At 39.6% G+C, this 24,284-nt stretch overlaps 2 protein-coding genes across 6 annotated transcripts in view; one reads left to right on the forward strand and one right to left on the reverse strand.

Annotated features, from left to right (window-relative positions):
- The window catches only part of OGFOD3 (2-oxoglutarate and iron dependent oxygenase domain containing 3), a 94,878-nt gene extending 93,435 nt beyond the window's left edge, over positions 1–1,443 (reverse strand). For 3 of the 4 annotated variants that reach the window (XR_012851686.1, XR_012851687.1, XM_075846484.1), the window contains exon 1: positions 1,159–1,443. Coding sequence is in view for 2 of the 4 variants with exons in the window: in XM_075846484.1 (XP_075702599.1) it covers positions 1,159–1,250 (92 nt within the window). In the remaining 2 variants the exon portion in view is untranslated. The remainder of the gene's footprint in view (positions 1–1,158) is intronic. The other variant, XM_075846483.1, reaches the window with a different exon arrangement.
- On the forward strand, positions 1,141–22,971 carry HEXD (hexosaminidase D). Of its 2 annotated transcripts, none has more exons than XM_075846482.1 (13): positions 1,141–1,354; positions 2,130–2,247; positions 2,448–2,557; positions 12,220–12,307; positions 12,388–12,552; positions 12,647–12,830; positions 14,054–14,125; positions 14,364–14,559; positions 14,721–14,803; positions 18,294–18,372; positions 18,542–18,643; positions 19,758–19,847; positions 22,323–22,971. In XM_075846482.1, exons 1-13 carry the CDS (start codon positions 1,347–1,349, stop codon positions 22,486–22,488), a joined length of 1,461 nt encoding a protein of 486 aa, XP_075702597.1. In that variant the 5' UTR covers positions 1,141–1,346; the 3' UTR covers positions 22,489–22,971. The 2 variants fall into 2 exon arrangements, with proteins under 2 accessions (XP_075702597.1, XP_075702596.1); XM_075846481.1 differs by lacking the exon at positions 1,141–1,354 and adding an exon at positions 1,379–1,530.
- The last annotated feature ends 1,313 nt before the right edge of the window (positions 22,972–24,284 follow it).

Raw genomic sequence — 24,284 nt, forward strand, 5'->3', positions numbered from 1 at the left:
TACTGCCCCCCCCGCAGCATGTTACCTGCCCCCACAATATACTGTACTGCCCCCCCCGCAGCATGTTACCTGCCCCCACAATATACTGTACTGCCCCCCCCCCGCAGCATGTTACCTGCCCCCACAATATACTGTACTGCCCCCCCCGCAGCATGTTACCTGCCCCCACAATATACTGTACTGCCCCCCCCCCCCCGCAGCATGTTACCTGCCCCCACAATACTCTCTGTGTCTGCCACTGTTATGGGGTACTCTCTGTGTCTGGCACTGTTATGGGGTACTCTCTGTGTCAGGCACTGTTATGGGGTACTTTGTGGCTGCCACTGTTATGGGGTACTCTCTGTGTCTGGCGCTGTTATGGGGTACTCTCTGTGTCTGGCGCTGTTATGGCGTACTCTCAGTGTCAGGCGCTGTTATGGGGTACTCTCTGTGTCAGGCGCTGTTATGGGGTACTCTCTGTGTCAGGCGCTGTTATGGGGTACTCTCTGTCAGGCACTGTTATGGGGTACTCTCTGTCTGGCACTCACTGTTATCGGGTACTCTCTGTCAGGCGCTGTTATGGGGTACTCTCTGTGTCAGGCACTGTTGTGGGGTACTCTCAGTGTCAGGCGCTGTTATGGGGTACTCTCAGTGTCAGGCACTGTTATGGGGTACTCTCAGTGTCAGGCACTGTTATGGGGTACTCTCAGTGTCAGGCACTGTTATGGGGTACTCTCAGTGTCAGGCACTGTTATGGGGTACTCTCAGTGTCAGGCACTGTTATGGGGTACTCAGTTTCTGGCACTGTTATGGGGTACTCAGTTTCTGGCACTGTTATGGGGTACTCAGTTTCTGGCACTGTTATGGGGTACTCTCTGCGTCTGGCACTGTTATGGGGTACTCTCTGCGTCTGGCACTGTTATGGGGTACTCTCAGTGTCAGGCACTGTTATGGGGTACTCTCAGTGTCAGGCACTGCTATGGGGTACTCTCTGTGTATGGCACGGTTATGGGGTACTCTGTCAGGCACTGTTATGGGGTACTTTGTGGCTGGCACTGCTGTCAGTCTCACGCTCACGTGCTCCTCTCCTCATGTATTCCCGCCGTTCCTTCATATGGTGACAGATGTGACCCCCCCTTCATACCCGGGCACCTCCCCCATGTCCCGCAGGAGGCTCACCTGGCCTTCCCTCCCTGAGCCCCTCGACCAGGCCCAGCCGCGTCCTCGTTCTCCCCGGTTACTCTCGGCCGCCGCCGGTGTTTCGTTGCCATAGTGAGCGATCTCTAAATCTCGGCGCTCCGACGTGGAGGCTGCACATTGGCCAGACACGCAAGGCGAGAGCAGTCGAGTCCAGAGCTGCCGGAGACATGGATGGGTGAGAGCTTTCCCCCCTGACCAGCGCCTACTGAGAGTACTATAAGTCCCAGCATGTACTCATCCACTCCTGTGATACTACAACTCCCAGCAGGCTCAGACATACATCCTCAATATCTTAACCATACACATCAATTCTTACAGGAAGTGTTTATTACAGGCAGTAGGCAATCATTGGTGAGCCGTGCCCGTCATGGCGCAGGGCGGTTTAGTGGGTTCTGCTATGGATATGATCCATTGTGGTTAATATATAATATACGATGTGTTTTAATTCTCCACCAATTTTAAGATCTCTATTTGCTGTCAGTGAATGGAAACTTACATCCAGAGGATGACACTTTTTACATCTGAGACTTTGCTACAGTTATAGTTCGTTACAATTTATCAGTCTGGAGTCCAAGATGTCTATTGTGGCAAACCCACAGCTGTGAGGCCGTATTCAGATATAATGGACAACTTTCCGATGCATATTTTGCTGCAAAACCGCTTGTGTTGCAGTGCGAAGGGTTAATTCTGCAGCTGTAGATTTTATCCAACACGTGTTAACAATTTACCACATCAGAACGTGGCCTTACGTCTCTATAGATTTTGCAGACAATGACTTTTTCCATCCATTGACAGCAACCAGAGATCTTGAAACTGTGACAGATGTAAACACTAATGGGGGAGTGCAACAGGAAAATCCCAGGTCCCCGCAGTGACGTGTCAGGCCTAAGATTTCCCATATCAGCGTTAACAAGTGATTTTTTTTGCTCCGTTTCTCTCTCTCGCCGCAGGCAACGTGGCGGCTCCGACAACGGCGAGATCGCTCCGGAGAAAAAAACAAGTGTCCCAATGATCCTGGTTCATCTCGATCTCAAAGGGGCCCCCCCAAAAGTCTCCTACCTGGCTGAGGTAACCGGCAGGGCCTATTATCTGTATTGATATGACCACCTCAATGTATAGTAATTGAAGAGGTGCTGGATTATCAGGTTTTCTGGATTATCAGAGGAATTTGTCTATAAAGGCTCTCGGAACGGGATATATTAAACAACACAAATGAAACGGCTGATAACAGGGAACAATAGATGATACTCCAATTTGTTTCTGTCTAGGTTTTCCCGCTCTTTTCTGCCCTAGGAGCAAATGGGCTGCTAATAGAATATGAGGACACCTTTCCGTACTATGAAGAGCTGCTCCCACTGCGGGCGGCTCACGCCTACAGGTAGGAACCTGGTCAGAACACCTGTAATCACCATTCATTATGCCTAGACATAAGAGGATGATAACCCCCATCATTGGTGCGGTAACTATAAACAGTGGAGTCCCGTTATTATGACCACGACTAATATCCAGAGTAACCGGTGTGTGCAGCCCGGACAGCAGTAGACGGGCTGGGGGTGATCAATAAGGTGCTGGTCGGTGGTCTCCGGTGTCTGGCGCCGCTGACTGCAGAACATCCCACATTTGCCGGAGGGTGCGCGGGGGAGGGTCCATAGAGCCAACAAGACGATGGAGCTGGTCCCACAGATGCTCAATTGGGTTCAGGTCTGGAGAATTTGGGGCCAGGGAAGTACTTGGAAGTCTTGGTCGGCTCTTACAACCAGTGTCTGACATTTCTAGCCATGTGATATGTCGCATTGTCTTATTGGAAGATTCCATCTGCCCCAGGGAAGACAGTCAGCATGTAGGGGGGACGTGATCTGCAACGATTGATTCATACCCAAATCACCTCATGGATGAGGGGCCCAGAGAATGGCAGGAAAAACTTCCCCAGATCATAACGCTGCCGCCACCAGCTCGTGTTCTTCCAGCAATGGCTGCCGGGTGTTTGTCCTCTGATGTTTCTCGCCTGACGCGCCAACGTCTATCCGTTAGATGAAGCAGAAAACGAGACTTATTGGAGAAGACCATCCTTTACCAATCATCGGGGGTCCAATTCTGACACTGCCGTGCAAATTCAAGCCTTTTTTTCCGCTGCACCTGTGTTACATAGGAGCAGTGACCGTCCGTCAGCTTCGGAGCCTCATACGCTGTCGGGTTCTCTGAACTGTTGTATTAGACACGTCTGGTCGCCCCCTGGTGGATTTTCATGGTGATCTACTCCACTCGCGCACCTTCGTATCTGGCATTCACCTCTCACATCAATGGCACGTGGTGCTCCGCAGTCTCCACGTCGGTTATTCCCAATGATACCATTGTCCACTCACAATGCACAGTCACCACAGCAGCACGCGAACAGATCACAAACTGCGCTGTGTGATAAATACCGCCACCCTGGCCCGAAAGCCGATAATCAGCCCTTATCACAACTCTGATAAATCGCTCTATATACAAAAATATAACTACTATAATACTGCCCCCTATATACAAGAATATAACTACTATAATAGTGCCCCTATACACAAGAATATAACTACTATAATACTGTCCCTATATACAAGAATATAACTACTATAATACTGCTCCTATATACAAGAATATAACTACTATAATACTGCCCCTATATACAAGAATATAACTACTATAATACTGCCCCTATATACAAGAATATAACTACTATAATACTGCCCCCTATATACAAGAATATAACTACTATAATACTGCTCCTATATACAAGAATATAACTACTATAATACTGCCCCTATATACAAGAATATAACTACTATAATACTGCCCCTATATACAAGAATATAACTACTATAATACTGCCCCTATATACAAGAATATAACTACTATAATACTGCCCCTATATACAAGAATATAACTACTATAATACTGCCCCTATATACAAGAATATAACTACTATAATACTGCCCCTATATACAAGAATATAACTACTATAATACTGCCCCTATATACAAGAATAACTACTATAATACTGCCCCTATATACAAGAATATAACTACTATAATACTGCCCCTATATACAAGACTATAACTACTATAATACTGCTCCTATATACAAGAATATAACTACTATAATACTGCCCCTATATACAAGAATATAACTACTATAATACTGCCCCTATATACAAGAATATAACTACTATAATACTGCCCCCTATATACAAGAATATAACTACTATAATACTGCCCCTATATACAGGAATATAACTACTATAATACTTTCCCTATATACAAGATTATAACTACTATAATACTGCCCCCTATATACAAGAATATAACTACTATAATACTTTCCCTATATACAAGATTATAACTACTATAATACTGCCCCCTATATACAAGAATATAACTACTATAATACTGCCCCTATATACAAGACTATAACTACTATAATACTGCCCCTATATACAAGAATATAACTACTATAATACTGCTCCCTATATACAAGAATATAACTACTATAATACTTTCCCTATATACAAGATTATAACTACTATAATACTGCCCCTATATACAAGAATATAACTACTATAATACTGCCCCTATATGCAAGAATATAACTACTATAATACTGCTCCCATATACAAGAATATAACTACTATAATACTTTCCCTATATACAAGATTATAACTACTATAATACTGCCCCCTATATACAAGAATATAACTACTATAATACTTTCCCTATATACAAGATTATAACTACTATAATACTGCCCCCTATATACAAGAATATAACTACTATAATACTGCCCCTATATACAAGATTATAACTACTATAATACTGCCCCTATATACAAGAATATAACTACTATAATACTGCTCCCTATATACAAGAATATAACTACTATAATACTTTCCCTATATACAAGATTATAACTACTATAATACTGCCCCTATATACAAGAATATAACTACTATAATACTGCCCCTATATACAAGAATATAACTACTATAATACTGCTCCCTATATACAAGAATATAACTACTATAATACTTTCCCTATATACAAGATTATAACTACTATAATACTGCCCCCTATATACAAGAATATAACTACTATAATACTGCCCCTATATACAAGAATATAACTACTATAATACTGCTCCTATATACAAGTATATAACTACTATAATACTGCCCCCTATATACAAGATTATAACTACTATAATACTGCCCCCTATATACAAGAATATAACTACTATAATACTGCCCCTATATACAAGACTATAACTACTATAATACTGCCCCTATATACAAGAATATAACTACTATAATACTGCTCCCTATATACAAGAATATAACTACTATAATACTTTCCCTATATACAAGATTATAACTACTATAATACTGCCCCTATATACAAGAATATAACTACTATAATACTGCCCCTATATGCAAGAATATAACTACTATAATACTGCCCCCTATATACAAGAATATAACTACTATAATACTGCCCCGTATATACAAGAATATAACTACTATAATACTGCTCCCTATATACAAGAATATAACTACTATAATACTGCCCCTATATACAAGAATATAACTACTATAATACTGCCTCCTATATACAAGAATATAACTACTATAATACTGCCCCTATATACAAGAATATAAATACTATAATACTGCCTCCTATATACAAGAATATAACTACTATAATACTGCTCCTATATACAAGAATATAACTACTATAATACTGCCCCCTATATACAAGAATATAACTACTATAATACTGTTCTTATATACAAGAATATAACTACTATAATACTGCCTCCTATATACAGGAATATAACTACTATAATACTGCTCCTATATACAAGAATATAACTACTATAATACTGCTCTTATATACAAGAATATAACTACTATAATACTGCACCTATATACAAGAATATAACTACTATAATACTGCTCCTATATACAAGAATATAACTACTATAATACTGCTCCCTATATACAAGAATATAACTACTATAAGGGCATGGCCACACGTGGCGGATTTCCTCTTGAATTCCGCTGCGGACACTCTGCAGCGTTAATCCGCAGCGGAGCTGTTTCTCCATTGACTTCCACTTCTATTTAGTAGTGTTCGTTTAGACGATGCGGAAAATTCATAGGCTGCGGAGCGGAATTTGGTGTCCGCAGCATGCAATGGCTGTTGCGGAGTTGTGGCGGACTGGTTGCGGACTCATGGCGGAATTTCTCCATTGACTTCAATGGAGATTCTAAATTCCGCAATGAAGTCCGCAGCTGTCATGCACATGTTATGTGTGCTGCGGATGCGTCTTGCTTTTTGGACATGACATTTCTTCATTCTGGCTGGACCTATGTATTTCTAGGTCTACAGCCAGACTGAAAAAGTCAATGGGGCTCCCGTAATTACGGGAGCGTTGCCAGGCGACGTCAGTAAAAAGTCACTGTCCAGGGTGCTGAAAGAGTTAAGCGATCGGCAGTAACTGTTTCTGCACCCTGGACAGTGACTACCGATCCCAATATACAGCAACCTGTAAAAAAAATAGAAGTTCATACTTACCGAGAACTCCCTGCTTCTTCCTCCAGTCCGGCTTCCCAGGATGACGTTTCAGTCTAAGTCACGGCTGCAGCCAATCACAGGCTGCAGCGGTCACATGGACTGCCGCGTCATCCAGGGAGGTCGGGCTGGATGCCGAAAGAGGGACGCGTCACCAAGACAACGGCCGGTAAGTATGAAATTTGTTTACTTTCACTAGGGAAAGTGCTGTCCCTTCTCTCTATCCTGCACTGATAGAGAGAAGGGAAGCACTTTTACCGCAGTACGCAGCAGCTAGTCCGCATCAATTTACTGCACATTTTGGGCAGATCCGCCGCAGAATCTGCAACGCAGATTCTGTGCGGCATTGATGCGGACAGTTGCGGAGGAAATCCGCCACGTGTGGGCATGCCCTTATACTGCCCCCTATATACAAGAATATAACGACTATAATACTGCCCTTATAAACAAGAATATAACAACTATAATACTGCTCCTATATACAAGAATATAACTACTCTAATACTGCCCCTATATACAAGAATATAACTACTATAATACTGCCCCTATATACACGACCATAACTACTATAATACTGCTCCTATATACAAGAATATAACTACTATAATACTGCCCCCTATATACAAGAATATAACTACTATAATACTGCCCCCTATATACAAGAATATAACTACTATAATACTGCCCCCTATATACAAGAATATAACTACTATAATACTGCCCCCTATATACAAGAATATAACTACTATAATACTGCCCCTATATACAAGAATATAACTACTATAATACTGCTCCTATATACAAGAATATAACTACTATAATACTGCTCCTATATACAAGAATATAACTACTATAATACTGCCCCCTATATCCAAGAATATAACTACTATAATACTACCCCTATATACAAGAATATAACTACTATAATACTGCTCCCTATATACAATATAACTACTATAATACTGCTCCCTATATACAAGAATAGAACTACTATAATACTGCCCCTATATACAAGAATATAACTACTATAATACTGCCCCTATATACAAGAATACAACTACTATAATACTGCCTCCTATATACAAGAATATAACTACTATAATACTGCTCCTATATACAAGACTATAACTACTATAATACTGCCCCCTATATACAAGAATATAACTACTATTATACTGCCCCCTATATACAAGAATATAACTACTATAATACTGCCCCCTATATACAAGAATATAACTACTATAATACTACCTCCTATATACAAGAATATAACTACTATAATACTGCTCCCTGTATACAAGAATATAACTACTATAATACTGCTCCCTGTATACAAGAATATAACTACTATAATACTGCTCCCTATATACAAGAATATAACTACTATAATACTACCTCCTATATACAAGAATATAACTACTATAATACTGCTCCCTATATACAAGAATATAACTACTATAATACTGCCCCTATATGCAAGAATATAACTACTATAATACTGCTCCTATATACAAGAATATAAATACTATAATACTGCTCCCTATATACAAGAATATAACGACTATAATACTGCCCCTATATACAAGAATATAACTACTGTAATACTGCCCCCTATATACAAGAATATAACTACTATAATACTACCCCTATATACAAGAATATAACTACTATAATACTACCCCTATATACAAGAATATAACTACTATAATACTACCCCTATATACAAGAATATAACTACTATAATACTACCCCTATATACAAGAATATAACTACTATAATACTACCCCTATATACAAGAATATAACTACTATAATACTGCTCCCTATATACAAGAATATAACTACTATAATACTGCCCCCTATATACAAGAATATAACTACTATAATACTGCCTCCTATATACAAGAATATGACTACTATAATACTGCCCACTATATACAAGAATATAACTACTATAATACTGCCCCTATATACAAGAATATAACTACTATAATACTGCTCCTATATACAAGAATATAACTACTATAATACTGCCCCATATATACAAGAATATAACTACTATAATACTGCCCCCTATATACAAGAATATAACTACTATAATACTGCCCCTATATACAAGAATATAACTACTATAATACTGCTCCTATATACAAGAATATAACTACTATAATACTGCTCCTATATACAAGAATATGACTACTATAATACTGCCCCCTATATCCAAGAATATAACTACTATAATACTACCCCTATATACAAGAAAATAACTACTATAATACTACCCCTATATACAAGAAAATAACTACTATAATACTACCCCTATATACAACAATATAACTACTATAATACTGCTCCCTGTATACAAGAATATAACTACTATAATACTGCCCCCTATATACAAGAATATAACTACTATAATACTGCTCCCTATATACAAGAATATAACTACTATAATACTGCCCCCTATATACAAGAATATAACTACTATAATACTGCTCCCTATATACAAGAATATACCTACTATAATACTCCTCCTATATACAAGAATATAACTACTATAATACTGCCCCTATATACAAGAATATAACTACTATAATACTGCCCCCTATATACAAGAATATAACTACTATAATACTGCCCCCTATATACAAGAATATAACTACTATAATACTGCCCCCTATATACAAGAATATAACTACTATAATACTGCCCCTATATACAAGAATATAACTACTATAATACTGCCTCTATATTCATGAATATAACTACTATAATACTGCCCCTATATACAAGACTATAACTACTATAATACTGCTCCCTATATACAAGACTATAACTGCTATAATACTGCCCCCTATATACAAGAATGTAACTGCTATAATACTGCCCCCTATATACAAGAATGTAACTGCTATAATACTGCCCCAATATACAAGAATATAACTACTATAATACTGCCCCCTATATACAAGAATATAACTACTATAATACTGCCCCTATATACAAGAATATAACTACTATAATACTGCTCCTATATACAAGAATATAACTACTATAATACTGCCCCCTATATACAAGAATATATCTACTATAATACTGCCCCCTATATACAAGAATATAACTACTATAATACTGCCCCTATATACAAGAATATAACTACTATAATACTGCTCCTATATACAAGAATATATCTACTATAATACTGCCCCCATATACAAGAATATAACTACTATAATACTGCCCCCATATACAAGAATATAACTACTATAATACTGCCCCCTATATACAAGAATATAACTACTATAATACTGCCCCCATATACAAGAATATAACTACTATAATACTGCCCCCATATACAAGAATATAACTACTATAATACTGCCCCCATATACAAGAATATAACTACTATAATACTGCCCCCTATATACAAGAATATAACTACAATAATACTGCCCCCTATATACAAGAATATAACTACTATAATACTGCCCCCATATACAAGAATATAACTACAATAATACTGCCCCCTATATACAAGAATATAACTACTATAATACTGCCCCCTATATACAAGAATATAACTACTATAATACTGCCTCCTATATACAAGAATATAACTACTATAATACTGCTCCTATATACAAGAATATAACTACTATAATACTGCCTCCTATATACAAGAATATAACTACTATAATACTGCCCCTATATACAAGAATATAACTACTATAATACTGCCCCCTATGTACAAGAATATAACTACTATAATACTGCTCCTATATACAAGAATATAACTACTATAATACTGCCCCTATATACAAGAATATAACTACTATAATACTGCCCCTTATGTACAAGAATATAACTACTATAATACTGCTCCTATATACAAGAATATAACTACTATAATACTGCCCCTATATACAAGAGTATAACTACTATAATACTGCTCCTATATACAAGAATATAACTACTATAATACTGCCCCCTATATACAAGAATATAACTACTATAATACTGCCCCCTATATACAAGAATATAACTACTATAATACTGCTCCTATATACAAGAATATAACTACTATAATACTGCTCCTATATACAAGAATATAACTACTATAATACTGCCCCTATATACAAGAATATAACTACTATAATACTGCCCCCTCTATACAAGAATATAACTACTATAATACTGCCCCCTATATACAAGAATATAACTACTATAATACTGCCCCTATATACAAGAATATAACTACTATAATACTGCCCCCTATATACAAGAATATAATTACTATAATACTGCCCCTATATACAAGAATATAACTACTATAATACTGCCCCCTATATACAAGAATATAATTACTATAATACTGCTCCTATATACAAGAATATAACTACTATAATACTGCTCCTATATACAAGAATATAACTACTATAATACTGCCCCCTATATACAAGAATATAACTACTATAATACTGCCCCCTATATACAAGAATATAACTACTATAATACTGCCCCCTATATACAAGAATATAACTACTATAATACTGCCCCCTATATACAAGAATATAACTACTATAATACTACCCCCTATATACAAGAATATAACTACTATAATGCTGCTCCCTATATACAAGAATATAACTACTATAATACTGCTCCCTATATACAAGAATATAACTACTATAATACTGCCCCTATATACAAGAATATAACTACTATAATACTGCCCCCTATATACAAGAATATAACTACTATAATACTGCCCCCTCTATACAAGAATATAACTACTATAATACTGCCCCCTATATACAAGAATATAACTACTATAATACTGCCCCTATATACAAGAATATAACTACTATAATACTGCCCCTATATACAAGAATATAACTACTATAATACTGCTCCTATATACAAGAATATAACTACTATAATACTGCCCCCTATATACAAGAATATAACTACTATAATACTGTCCCTATATACAAGAATATAACTACTATAATACTGCCCCTATATACAAGAATATAACTACTATAATACTGCCCCTATATACAAGAATATAACTACTATAATACTGCCCCCTATATACAAGAATATAACTACTATAATACTGCCCCCATATACAAGAATATAACTACTATAATACTGCTCCTATATACAAGAATATAACTACTATAATACTGCCCCTATATACAAGAATATAATTACTATAATACTGCCCCTATATACAAGAATATAACTACTATAATACTGCCTCCTATATACAAGAATATAACTACTATAATACTGCCTCTATATACAAGAATATAACTACTATAATACTACCCCTATATACAAGAATATAACTACTATAATACTGCCCCCCTAGATACAAGACTATAAGGAGGTCTTCTAGGTGTGGTTCTTCTTTAATTTTACTGATGTCTTTCCAGACCGCAGGAAATCCGGGAGATTCTTAGACTGGCGCAGGTTAACCATTTAGAAGTCATTCCACTCATACAGACATACGGACACATGGAGGTAAGATGGTGGGTGGTGAAAATCTTCTACTTCAAGATCTTCTGGTCCTGAGTTTTTCGGATGTCTTCTCTTTTTTTTAGTTTGTCCTGAAGCATAAAGAGTTTTCCCCCCTGAGGGAGGTCCTGATGTACCCGAACAGCCTGAACCCTCATAAGGAAGAGTCCCACCGGCTCCTCCATGTCATGATAAGACAAGTGTTGGAACTTCATCCGGGAGTTCGCTGGCTGCACATCGGCTCAGATGAGGTTATAAGGGGGGTCTCTTACTCCGCAGGTTCTAATTAATACAGCTAAACTCCTAGTGTCTACAATTAGTGGGGTTTTTACGCTTCTTTTCTAGGTCTACTTCCTTGGGGAGGGAGAGGAGTCCAAGAAGTATCTTTCTGAAAATGGCCTAACTGTTGAAGACCTCTTTATGTGCCACCTGAAGAAAGTAGCCGCACATGTGGTTTCCTCTTATCCTGGCGTCAAGCCCATCGCCTGGGATGACATGCTGAGGGGTGCATCGGCCCAAACATTAAAAGGTCAGAGACTTTATCTATGTGTAAAAAAGTGAGTCCCTACAATATACACCGATCAGCCGTAACATTGAAACCACCTGCCTAATATGGCGTAGGTTCCCATCGTACCACCATAACAGCTCTGACCCGTCAAAGCCTGGATCCCATAAGACCTCTGAAGGTTCCTGTGGTCTCTGGCACAAGACGTTGCCAGCAGATCCTTTACGTCCTGTAAGTTGCGAGGTGCGACCTCCATGGATCGGACTTGTTCTTCAGCACGTCTCGCAGATGATCGATCTGACATCTGGGAATTTGGAGACCAGTCATCACCTTGTCGTGTTCCTCAGACCATTCCTGAGCAATGTTTGCAGTGTGGCGGGGGCATTATCCTGCTGAAAGAGGGCACTGCCACTATCTAATACCACTGCCATGGAGGGGGGACTTGATCAGTTTAGGTAGGTGGTACATGTCACATCCACATGAATGTTATGATCCAAGGTTACCCAGCAGAACATTGTCCAGAGCATCACACTGCCCCCGCCGGCTCGTCGTCTTCCCATAATGCATCCTGGTGCCATCTCTACCCAGGTAAGCAACGCACCCGGCTGTGCACAGAAAACGTGTTTCATCAGACCATGCACCATCTTCCGTTGCTCCGCGGTTTAGTTCTGCCACTCACGTGCCCATTGGTGGTGGACAGGGGTCAGCACGGGCACTCTGACCGATCTGTGGCTATACAGCAAGCTGCGATTCTCTGCGTGGTCTGCTTACAGTAGCTCTTCTGTGGGATCAGAGTAGAGGGACTGGTCTTTAGTCCCTACGCACATCAATGCGCCTTGGATGCCCATGACCCTCTCGCCGGTCACCGGTTGTCTTTCCTTGGACCACTTTTACTAACCACTACATTCCGGGAACACCCCAGAAGATCGGCCGATTTAGAGATGCTCCGACCCAGACATCTAGATATCACAAGTGGGCCCTTGTCACAGTCCCTCAGATTCTTACTCTTCTCCATTTTTCCTTCCTCCAGCATTAACTTCAATAACTGACTGATCACTCGCTACCGAAAATCCCCCCCCCCCCTTGGCAGGTGCCATTGTAACCAGATAATCAATGTCATTCACTTCACCTGTCAGTGGTTTTATGTTACGGTTGATCGGTGTAGGTCGGGGTGTTTGGGCACAGTTGCCACCCGCTACTTTTACGGCTTATATTCATCTTCACTGAACGCTTTCTATCTCCCATAGAATCTGGAGTGGCCGAACTGGTGGAGCCGATGATCTGGGACTACACCTCAAACCTAGAGGTTGACAACAGAGGTGAGTGGACTATCAACTGTTTAAAGGGCAACTCCATTGTCCTATAGGGTCCCTTATGAAGAATGGCTACAGAGGGCTGTGCGGGGAGGTGGCCGAGCCACCGCCTGCGGGAGGCACCACTGGATCCTCACTCTCCAATGATGTTCCGGCGCTGTCGCCCACTTTATGCTTCGATGCTATGTCCTATTCCTGGCAGGGTCTTGGCAGCTACACCCAGTGTATGAATCATTTCTTGCAGTTGCCTTGATCGAAAAGTACTCACAATGCGGCTTCCAGAAGATCTGGCTGGCTAGTGCCTTTAAGGGGGCCACCGGTGCGTGTCAGCAGCTGACCCAAATTGAGCATCACCTGGAGAACCACAGACGTTGGCTACAGGTGATACAGAGGATACCCAACAATACCATTCAAGGAGTAGCCATTACAGGCTGGCAGAGGTACATCTCTTAATGAAATGTAGTACTATATCGCTGGCATGACTATTCTGATGTTGCCACCCCCACCTCATTGGGTGTTCCCTTTGTATATGGGGCTGTTCAGCGTGCAGTATCAGCCCTACAGGTCATTAAACCCTTAATCATTGCTCTTTATCGTGCAGGTACGACCACTTCTCAGTTCTATGTGAGCTCCTGCCAGTGGGGATACCTTCTCTGGCTGTGTGTCTGCAGACGCTGAAGAATGGTATGGTCCATCATACATGCCATTTGTATACTTACTATTTAGATTCCCCCAGTGCAGACACTGCAGAGAATGCGGGGATATTTCAGGTTTACAACCTGCAGAATTGTGGCAGGATAAGTAATGTAATGTATGTACACCGTGATACACCAGCAGAATAATGAGTGCAGCTCTGGGGTATAATACAGGATGTAACTCAGGATCAGTACAGGATAAGTAATATATGTACACAGTGACTCCACCAGCAGAATAGTGAGTGCAGCTCTGGAGTATAATACAGGATGTAACTCAGGATCAGTACAGGATAAGTAATGTAATGTATGTACACAGTGACTCCACCAGCAGAATAGCGAGTACAGCTCTGGAGTATAATACAGGATGTAACACAGGATCAGTACAGGATAAGTAATGTATGTACACAGTGACTCCACCAGCAGAATAGTGAGTGCAGCTCTGGAGTATAATACAGGATGTAACTCAGGATCAGTACAGGATAAGTAATGTATGTACACAGTGACTCCACCAGCAGAATAGTGAGTGCAGCTCTGGAGTATAATACAGGATGTAACTCAGGATCAGTACAGGATAAGTAATGTATGTACACAGTGACTCCACCAGCAGAATAGTGAGTGCAGCTCTGGAGTATAATACAGGATATAACTCAGGATCAGTACAGGATAAGTAATGTATGTACACAGTGACTCCACCAGCAGAATAGTGAGTGCAGCTCTGGAGTATAATACAGGATGTAACTCAGGATCAGTACAGGATAAGTAATATAATGTATATACACAGTGACTCCACCAGCAGAATAGTGAGTGCAGGTCTGGATTATAATACAGGATGTAACTCAGGATCAGTACAGGATAAGTAATGTATGTACACAGTGACTCCACCAGCAGAATAATGAGTGCAGCTCTGGAGTATAATACAGGATATAACTCAGGATCAGTACAGGATAAGTAATGTAATGTATGTACACAGTGACTCCACCAGCAGAATAGTGAGTGCAGCTCTGGAGTATAATACAGGATGTAACTCAGGATCAGTACAGGATAAGTAATGTAATGTATATACACAGTGACTCCACCAGCAGAATAGTGAGTGCAGCTCTGGAGTATAATACAGGATGTAACTCAGGATCAGTACAGGATAAGTAATGTAATGTATGTATACAGTAAATCCACCAGCAGCAGAATAGTGAGTGCAGCTCTGGAGTATAATACAGGATATAACTCGGGATCAGTACAAGATAAGTAATGTAATGTATGTACACATTGACTCCACCAGCAGAATAGTGAGTGCAGCTCTGGAGTATAATACAGGATGTAACTCAGGATCAGTACAGGATAAGTAATGTATGTACACAGTGATTCACCAGAAGAATGGTGAGTGCAGCTCTGGAGCATAATACAGAATGCAACTCAATACAGGATAAGTAATGTAATGTATGTACACAGTGACTCCACCAGTAGAATAGTGAGTGCAGCTCTGGTGTATAATACAGGATGTAACTCAGGATCAGTACATGATAAGTAATGTAATGTATGTACACAGTGACTCCAACAGCAGAATAGTGAGTGCAGTTTTGGAGTATAATACAGGATGTAACTCAGGATCAGTACAGGATTAGTTATGTATGTATACAGTGACTCCACCAGCAGAATAGTGAGTACAGCTCTAGAGTATAATACAGGATGTAAATCAGGATCAGTACAGGATTAGTAATGTAATGTATGTACACAGTGACTCCACCTGCAGAATAGTGAGTGCAGCTCTAGAGTATAATACAGGATGTAACTCAGGATCAGTACAGGATAAGTAATGTAATGTATGTACACAGTGACTCCACCAGCAGAATAGTGAGTGCAGCTCTGGAGTATAATAAAGGATGTAACTCAGGATCAGTACAGGATAAGTAATGTAATGTATGTGCACAGTGACTCCACCAGCAGAATAGTGAGTGCAGCTCTGGGGTATAATACAGGATGTAACTCAGGATCAGTACAGGATAAGTAATGTAATGTATGTACACAGTGACTCCACCAGCAGAGTAGTGAGTGCAGCTCTGGAGTATAATACAGGATGTAACTCAGGATCAGTACAGGATAAGTAATGTAATGTATGTGCACAGTGACTCCACCAGCAGAGTAGTGAGTGCAGCTCTGGAGTATAATACAGGATGTAGCTCAGGATCAGTACAGGATAAGTAATGTAATGTATGTACCCAGTGACTCCACCAGCAGAATAGTGAGCGCAGCTCTGGAGTATAATACAGGCTGTAACTCAGGATTAGTACAGAATAAGTAATGTAATGTATGTACACAGTGACTCCACCAGCAGAATAGTGAGTGCAGCTCTGGATTATAATACAGGATGTAACTCAGGATCAGTACAGGATAAGTAATGTATGTACACAGTGACTCCACCAGCAGAATAGTGAGTGCAGCTCTGGAGTATAATAAAGGATGTAACTCAGGATCAGTACAGGATAAGTAATGTAATGTATGTGCACAGTGACTCCACCAGCAGAATAGTGAGTGCAGCTCTGGGGTATAATACAGGATGTAACTCAGGATCAGTACAGGATAAGTAATGTAATGTATGTACACAGTGACTCCACCAGCAGAGTAGTGAGTGCAGCTCTGGAGTATAATACAGGATGTAACTCAGGATCAGTACAGGATAAGTAATGTAATGTATGTGCACAGTGACTCCACCAGCAGAGTAGTGAGTGCAGCTCTGGAGTATAATACAGGATGTAGCTCAGGATCAGTACAGGATAAGTAATGTAATGTATGTACCCAGTGACTCCACCAGCAGAATAGTGAGCGCAGCTCTGGAGTATAATACAGGCTGTAACTCAGGATTAGTACAGAATAAGTAATGTAATGTATGTACACAGTGACTCCACCAGCAGAATAGTGAGGGCAGCTCTGGGGTATAATACAGGATGTAACTCAGGATCAGTACAGGATAAGTAATGTTATGTATGTGCACAGTGACTCAACTTTTTATATGTAAACTATAAAATGGTGATCATAGGGGGCACAGTACTGTTTTCTCGGCCATGACTTCTATGAGTACCAAAACAAAGTGGTGGTTCTCTAGAGATCTCAGACAAAATGGTTGCGGTTTGAGATCAATTATAAAGACGTTTCCCACTATTGTATGGCCGGGGTCCCATCTGATCACTGGACCAGATACAGCAGCTCCACTCCACTCTATGGCCCCTTCGTTCTAGGGATCGGTGGGGGGCTCAGAGGTGGACTACATAATCAGTAGGTGATCTCATTACACTTTTTCAGAATATCTCAACTAGTAACAAATCCAGACCATATGCTTATCATGGACTTGGAGAACCCCATTCCCCATCTCTTTTATGTGGGGGAAGGGAAGTGACTCCCTCTCTGATGGTACTTCATGGTCGGAGCAGTTATTGTCAGGGCAGTCTGAACCCTCTGGATCTTCTCTCGTCTCTCCTTCTCTCCAGGTTCTTACACTGAGCAGGTGGCCACCTCTGTCCAAGACATTTTAGGAATGTCCCATCTGGACACCGAAAACTTCTCAAGGTATTAACGATTAGACTGTAATATGGCAGCTCTAATGGCTGCCAGATTGGTTGTCACCCAGCATTTCACATACATGTCGAGGACTCATGTGAGGGGTGTAACTCGCGAAGCCTCTGCCTGTGCCCGATATTTCTGTTGTGTGTTACAATCATGTCTTATATTCCGGCAGCGAAGCGTCCGGCTCCTTCCCCGGCAGTGACGTCCTCAGACTTATAACCCAGGTCATATTCTTACTGAAGACGCAGACACAAGAATTCCTGGAGAAAAACCAGTGAGTACAAACTATGCAGGAAGAGATCCGACATGTACGATTACTGTCCAGGTCTAATCATTAGACGTCAGATCTAGTGAAGAGCTGTAGGGATCCACTATAGGACAAAGAGCTGCAGGGATCCACTATGGGACATAGAGCTGCAGGGATCCACTATGGGACATAGAGCTGCAGGGATCCACTATAGGACATATAGCTGCAGGGATCCACTATTGGACATAAAGCTGCAGGGATCCACTATAGTACATAGAGCTGCAGGGATCCACTATAGTACATAGAGCTGCAGGGATCCACTATAGGACATAGAGCTGCAGGGATCCACTATAGGACATAGAGCTGCAGGGATCCACTATAGGACATAGAGCTGCAGCGATCCACTATAGGACATAGAGCTGCAGGGATCCACTATAGGACATAGAGCTGCAGGGATCCACTATAGGACATAGAGCTGCAGGGATCCACTATAGGTCATAGAGCTGCAGGGATCCACTATAGGTCATAGAGCTGCAGGGATCCACTATAGGTCATAGAGCTGCAGGGATCCACTATAGGACATAGAGCTGCAGGGATCCACTATAGGACATAGAGCTGCAGGGATCCACTATAGGACATAGAGCTGCAGGGATCCACTATAGGACATAGAGGTACAGGGATCCACTATAGGACATAGAGCTGCTGGTATCCACTATATGACATAGATGTACAGGGATCCACTATAGGGCATAGAGCTGCAGGGATCCACTATAGGACATAGAGCTGCAGGGATCCATTATGGAACATAGAGCTGCAGGGATCCACTATAGGACATAGAGCTGCAGGGATCCACTATAGGACATAGAGCTGCAGGGATCCACTATGGGGCATAGAGCGGCAGGGATCCACTATGGGGCATAGAGCTGCAGGGATCCACTATGGGACATAGAGCTGCAGGGATCCATTATGGAACATAGAGCTGCAGGGATCCACTATAGGACATAGAGCTGCAGGGATCCGCTATAGAACAAAGAGCTGCAGGGATCCACTATAGGAGATAGAGCTTTATAGAGGTGCAGGGATCCAGTATAGAAATACTGGGGATTGCACATTTTTATTTCTTTATTGTGTTTTTTTTCAGATTCGTCACGGGTTGGTTCAGCGCATTTCACAGGAAGAGAAAAATGGTCCATCCCATAATGGTGCAGCAGATAGAACCAGAAGCCGTGAGGTAATAACTCTGCTTCACCTCAAAGATGAACAGCGACCATATCATAATAGTGTAATAAACTGTAATATCACTTATAATGTACGACTAACCTAGAGAATAATAAACCTACACAAGTATGACATCATCTTTATTTATGTTATTTACTTATATTCTTGTTCATAGGGGGCAGTATGATAGTAGCTATATTCTTATATATAGGAGCAGTATTATAGTAGTTATATTCTTGTATATAGGGGCAGTATTATAGTAGTTATATTCTTGTATATAGGGGGCAGTATTATAGTAGTTATATTCGTGTATATAGGGGCAGTATTATAGTAGTTCTATTCTTGTATATAAGGGGCCGTATTATAGTAGTTATATTCTTGTATATAGGAGCAGTATTATAGTAGTTATATTCTTGTATATAGGAGCAGTATTATAGTAGTTATATTCTTGTATATAGGAAGCAGTATTATAGTAGTTATATTCTTGTGTATAGGAGCAGTATTATAGTAGTTATATTCTTGTATATAGGGGCAGTATTATAGTAGTTATATTCTTGTATATAGGGGACAGTATTATAGTAGTTATATTCTTGTATATAGGGAGCAGTATTATAGTAGTTATGTTCTTGTATATAGGGGGCAGTATTATAGTAATTATATTATTGTATATAAGAGCAGTATTATAGTAGTTATATTCTTGTATATAGGGGCAGTATTATAGTAGTTATATTCTTGTATATAGGGGGCAGTATTATAGTAATTATATTATTGTATATAAGAGCAGTATTATAGTAGTTATATTCTTGTATATAGGGGCAGTATTATAGTAGTTATATTCTTGTATATGGGGGCAGTATTATAGTAGTTATATTCTTGTATATAGGGGGCAGTATTATAGTAGTTATATTCTTGTATATAGGGGCAGTATTATAGTAGTTATATTCTTGTATATAGGGGCAGTATTATAGTAGTTCTATTCTTGTATATAAGGGGCCGTATTATAGTAGTTATATTCTTGTATATAGGAGCAGTATTATAGTAGTTATATTCTTGTATATAGGGGGCAGTATTATAGTAGTTATATTCTTGTATATAGGGGCAGTATTATGGTAGTTATATTCTTGTATATAGGGGGCAGTATTATAGTAGTTATATTCTTGTATATAGGGCTAGTATTATAGTAGTTATATTCTTGTATATAGGGGGCAGTATTATAGTAGTTACATTCTTGTATATAGGAGCAGTATTATAGTAGTTATATTCTTGTATATAGGGGGCAGTATTATAGTAGTTATATTCTTGTATATAGGGGGCAGTATTATAGTAGTTATATTCTTGTATATAGGGGCAGTATTATAGTAGTTATATTCTTGTATATGGGAGAAGTATTATAGTAGTTATATTCTTGTATATAAGAGGCATTATTATAGTAATTATAGTCTTGTATATAGGGGCAGTATTATAGTAGTTATATTCTTGTATATAGGGGCAGTATTATAGTAGTTATATTCTTGTATATAGGGGCAGTATTATAGTAGTTATATTCTTGTATATAGGGAGCAGTATTATAGTACTTATATTCTTGTATATAGGAGCAGTATTATAGTAGTTATATTCTTGTATATAGGAGGCAGTATTATAGTAGTTATATTCTTGTATATAGGGGCAGTATTATAGTAGTTATATTCTTGTATATAGGAGCAGTATTATAGTAGTTATATTCTTGTATATAGGGGGCAGTATTATAGTATTTATATTCTTGTATATAGGGGCAGTATTATAGTAGTTCTATTCTTGTATATAGAGGGCAGTATTATAGTAGTTATATTCTTGTATATAGGGGGCAGTATTATAGTAGTTATATTCTTGTATATAGGGGCACTATTATAGTAGTTATATTCTTGTATATAGGGGGCAGTATTATAGTATTTATATTCTTGTATATAGGGGCAGTATTATAGTAGTTATATTCTTGTATATAGAGGGCAGTATGATAGTAGTTATATTCTTGTATATAGGGGGCAGTATTATAGTAGTTATATTCTTGTATATAGGAGCAGTATTATAGTAGTTATATTCTTGTATATAGGAGCAGTATTATAGTAGTTATATTCGTGTATATAGGAGGCAGTATTATAGTAGTTCTTGTATATAGGGGCAGTATTATAGTAGTTATATTCTTGTATATAGGGGCAGTATTATAGTAGTTATATTCTTGTATATAGGAGCAGTATTATAGTAGTTATATTCTTGTATATTGGGGGCAGTATTATAGTAGTTATATTCTTGTATATAGGGGCAGTATTATAGTAGTTATATTCTTGTATATAGGAGCAGTATTATAGTAGTTATATTCTTGTATATAGGGGGCAGTATTATAGTAGTTATATTCTTGTATATAGGGGACAGTATTATAGTAGGTATATTCTTGTACACAGAGGGCAGTATTATAGGGATTTATTATATCCTCTCTCTTTTCTGGTCTTAGTCTCTTGTCTAGTTGGACTTCAGTTCTTGGAGACCTTCATGCAGCTTTACTGAAGATCTTTCCTGCTGTCACAGTTGAGGAATGGATTGAGGAAAATTCACTGCCATATTTGCAACTTCAAGAACTAGTGCAAGACCTTAATACTACCATGGAGAACCAGACATAGATGAGTCCTGACCATGAATCACCTGCCGCTGAGCCTCTCTCATGACTTTATATCTGACTGAGTTTGTAAGTTCAAGCTTAGTCATTTCATTGCTGCATAAGCGCGCTTTACTTTTCTGGAATTGCATAGTCTTATACTCCAGTCACATCCAAAGCTGCATTCAAACCTCTGCTGGCTGCCACTTGGAATTTGTCAGTACTGTGCTGACAGACATAATGCACTGCACTCTGTGCTCAACCCAGGCACTGATCCATCCGTGAGCAGCAGGGAAATTTGAGGTAATTCAGCCAGCGGGCTAACAAAGTAACCAGCAGAATACGAGGTGCAGCTTTGGATGTGACTGGAGGATAAGAATACGATTTTAACTATAGTGATGCTTGTAAGCAGAGCTTCACTTTAGTTGTTTGTAAATCAATATAAATTTACTGTATAGACACGTTTTATTACTTTCTGCCAATGATAAAGAAAATGTGCACTACAATATACACAGTGATTATTTATTCATATATTTTACTCAGATGATATACAATATCATTTATTGAATCCAGAATCTAATAGTCCAACACAGAACTGCTACATAATTTGGAATCACACATAACCAGGATCTGAAGACTGAACGGAGACAACCAATAATGAGACTCCTCTTATCAGATTTCATATTAGGTGACTTTATTTTGTTTGTTAATAGTAAAGCAGTTTGTAAGGGGGAGAACTGGGTTTTTCTTCTTTTTTTTTTTTACTTTTTTACTAGTCCCACTAGGGGACTATAATATGCGATTATCCGATCACATTTATAATACACTGCAATACTTCTGTATTGCAGTGTATTATGCCTGTCCGTGTAAAACGGACAGGCATCTGCTAGGTCATGCCTGCGGCATAGCCTAGCAGGCATTCACTACAGGCAGACCTGGGGGCCTTTATTAGGCCCCCGGCTGCCATCGGAGACACAGACACACAGACACTGCCGGGTGTCGGTTATTGAGCACCGCATCTGAGGGGTTAACCGGGTGAGATCGATACTAATATCGATCTCACACATTCGAGCAAGAACGCCCCCAGCCCTCAGCTACCTCTGGCAGCTGAGAGCAGGGAGATTTGACAGCTCCCTGCTCTGTTTACTTATTCCGATGCAGCGACGTAAAAAGGCATATGCTTCAGAATAAAGCCCATTAGTGACCAACGTAAAGACACTATGGGGAGGTCACTAACGGGTTAAAGGGGTCTGCCCGACTGATGCCCATTTAAATGTAAATTTATTTAAAAAAAAATATAATTAATAGCTCAGGCCCCATGCACACGACCGTAAAAAACCTCCGTTTTTGCGGACCGCAATTGCGGTCCGCAAAAACGGAGCCATTCACTTTCATTGAACACTGACACCTTTCCGTAGCACTACGGAAGGGTGTCAGTGCCGTGGAAATGTTCCGGGAATTATGGAACATGTCCGTTCTTTCGCATTTTGCATACTTTGTATGGGAGCACGGCCCGAAAATGCAGCTGTCAGTCAGCGGCCGGCCGTGCCCGCAATCGCGGGCCGTGATTGCGGGCACGGTCGTGTGCATGGGGCCTAAGTCTATGATTTAGAATGGAGTGAAAAACTTCTTATACTCCAGAGCTGAAATCTCCCACTATTCGCTGCTTGTTCCGTGTCTGCACAGAGCTTGTTTTGGTGACTTGCAGAGTAGGAAGTACAGCCAACACCAAGCACTGTACAGTAATCTGAAGAAAAACGAACTGCCCCCTGCCTTATAGAACTAAGTTGTAAGGAATGTGTCCAATAACAACCAGCAGAA

Source organism: Rhinoderma darwinii, chromosome 13 (assembly GCF_050947455.1).
Source record: "Rhinoderma darwinii isolate aRhiDar2 chromosome 13, aRhiDar2.hap1, whole genome shotgun sequence".
Classification (NCBI taxonomy): domain Eukaryota; kingdom Metazoa; phylum Chordata; class Amphibia; order Anura; family Rhinodermatidae; genus Rhinoderma; species Rhinoderma darwinii.

Excerpts from the sequence above, each read along its gene's own strand:
- HEXD (XM_075846482.1), top strand. Across the intron at positions 12,831-14,053 it reads ATCGGCCCAAACATTAAAAG|AATCTGGAGTGGCCGAACTG; the intron begins GTCAGAGACTTT and ends TATCTCCCATAG. Across the intron at positions 19,848-22,322 it reads ATAGAACCAGAAGCCGTGAG|TCTCTTGTCTAGTTGGACTT; the intron begins GTAATAACTCTG and ends TTCTGGTCTTAG.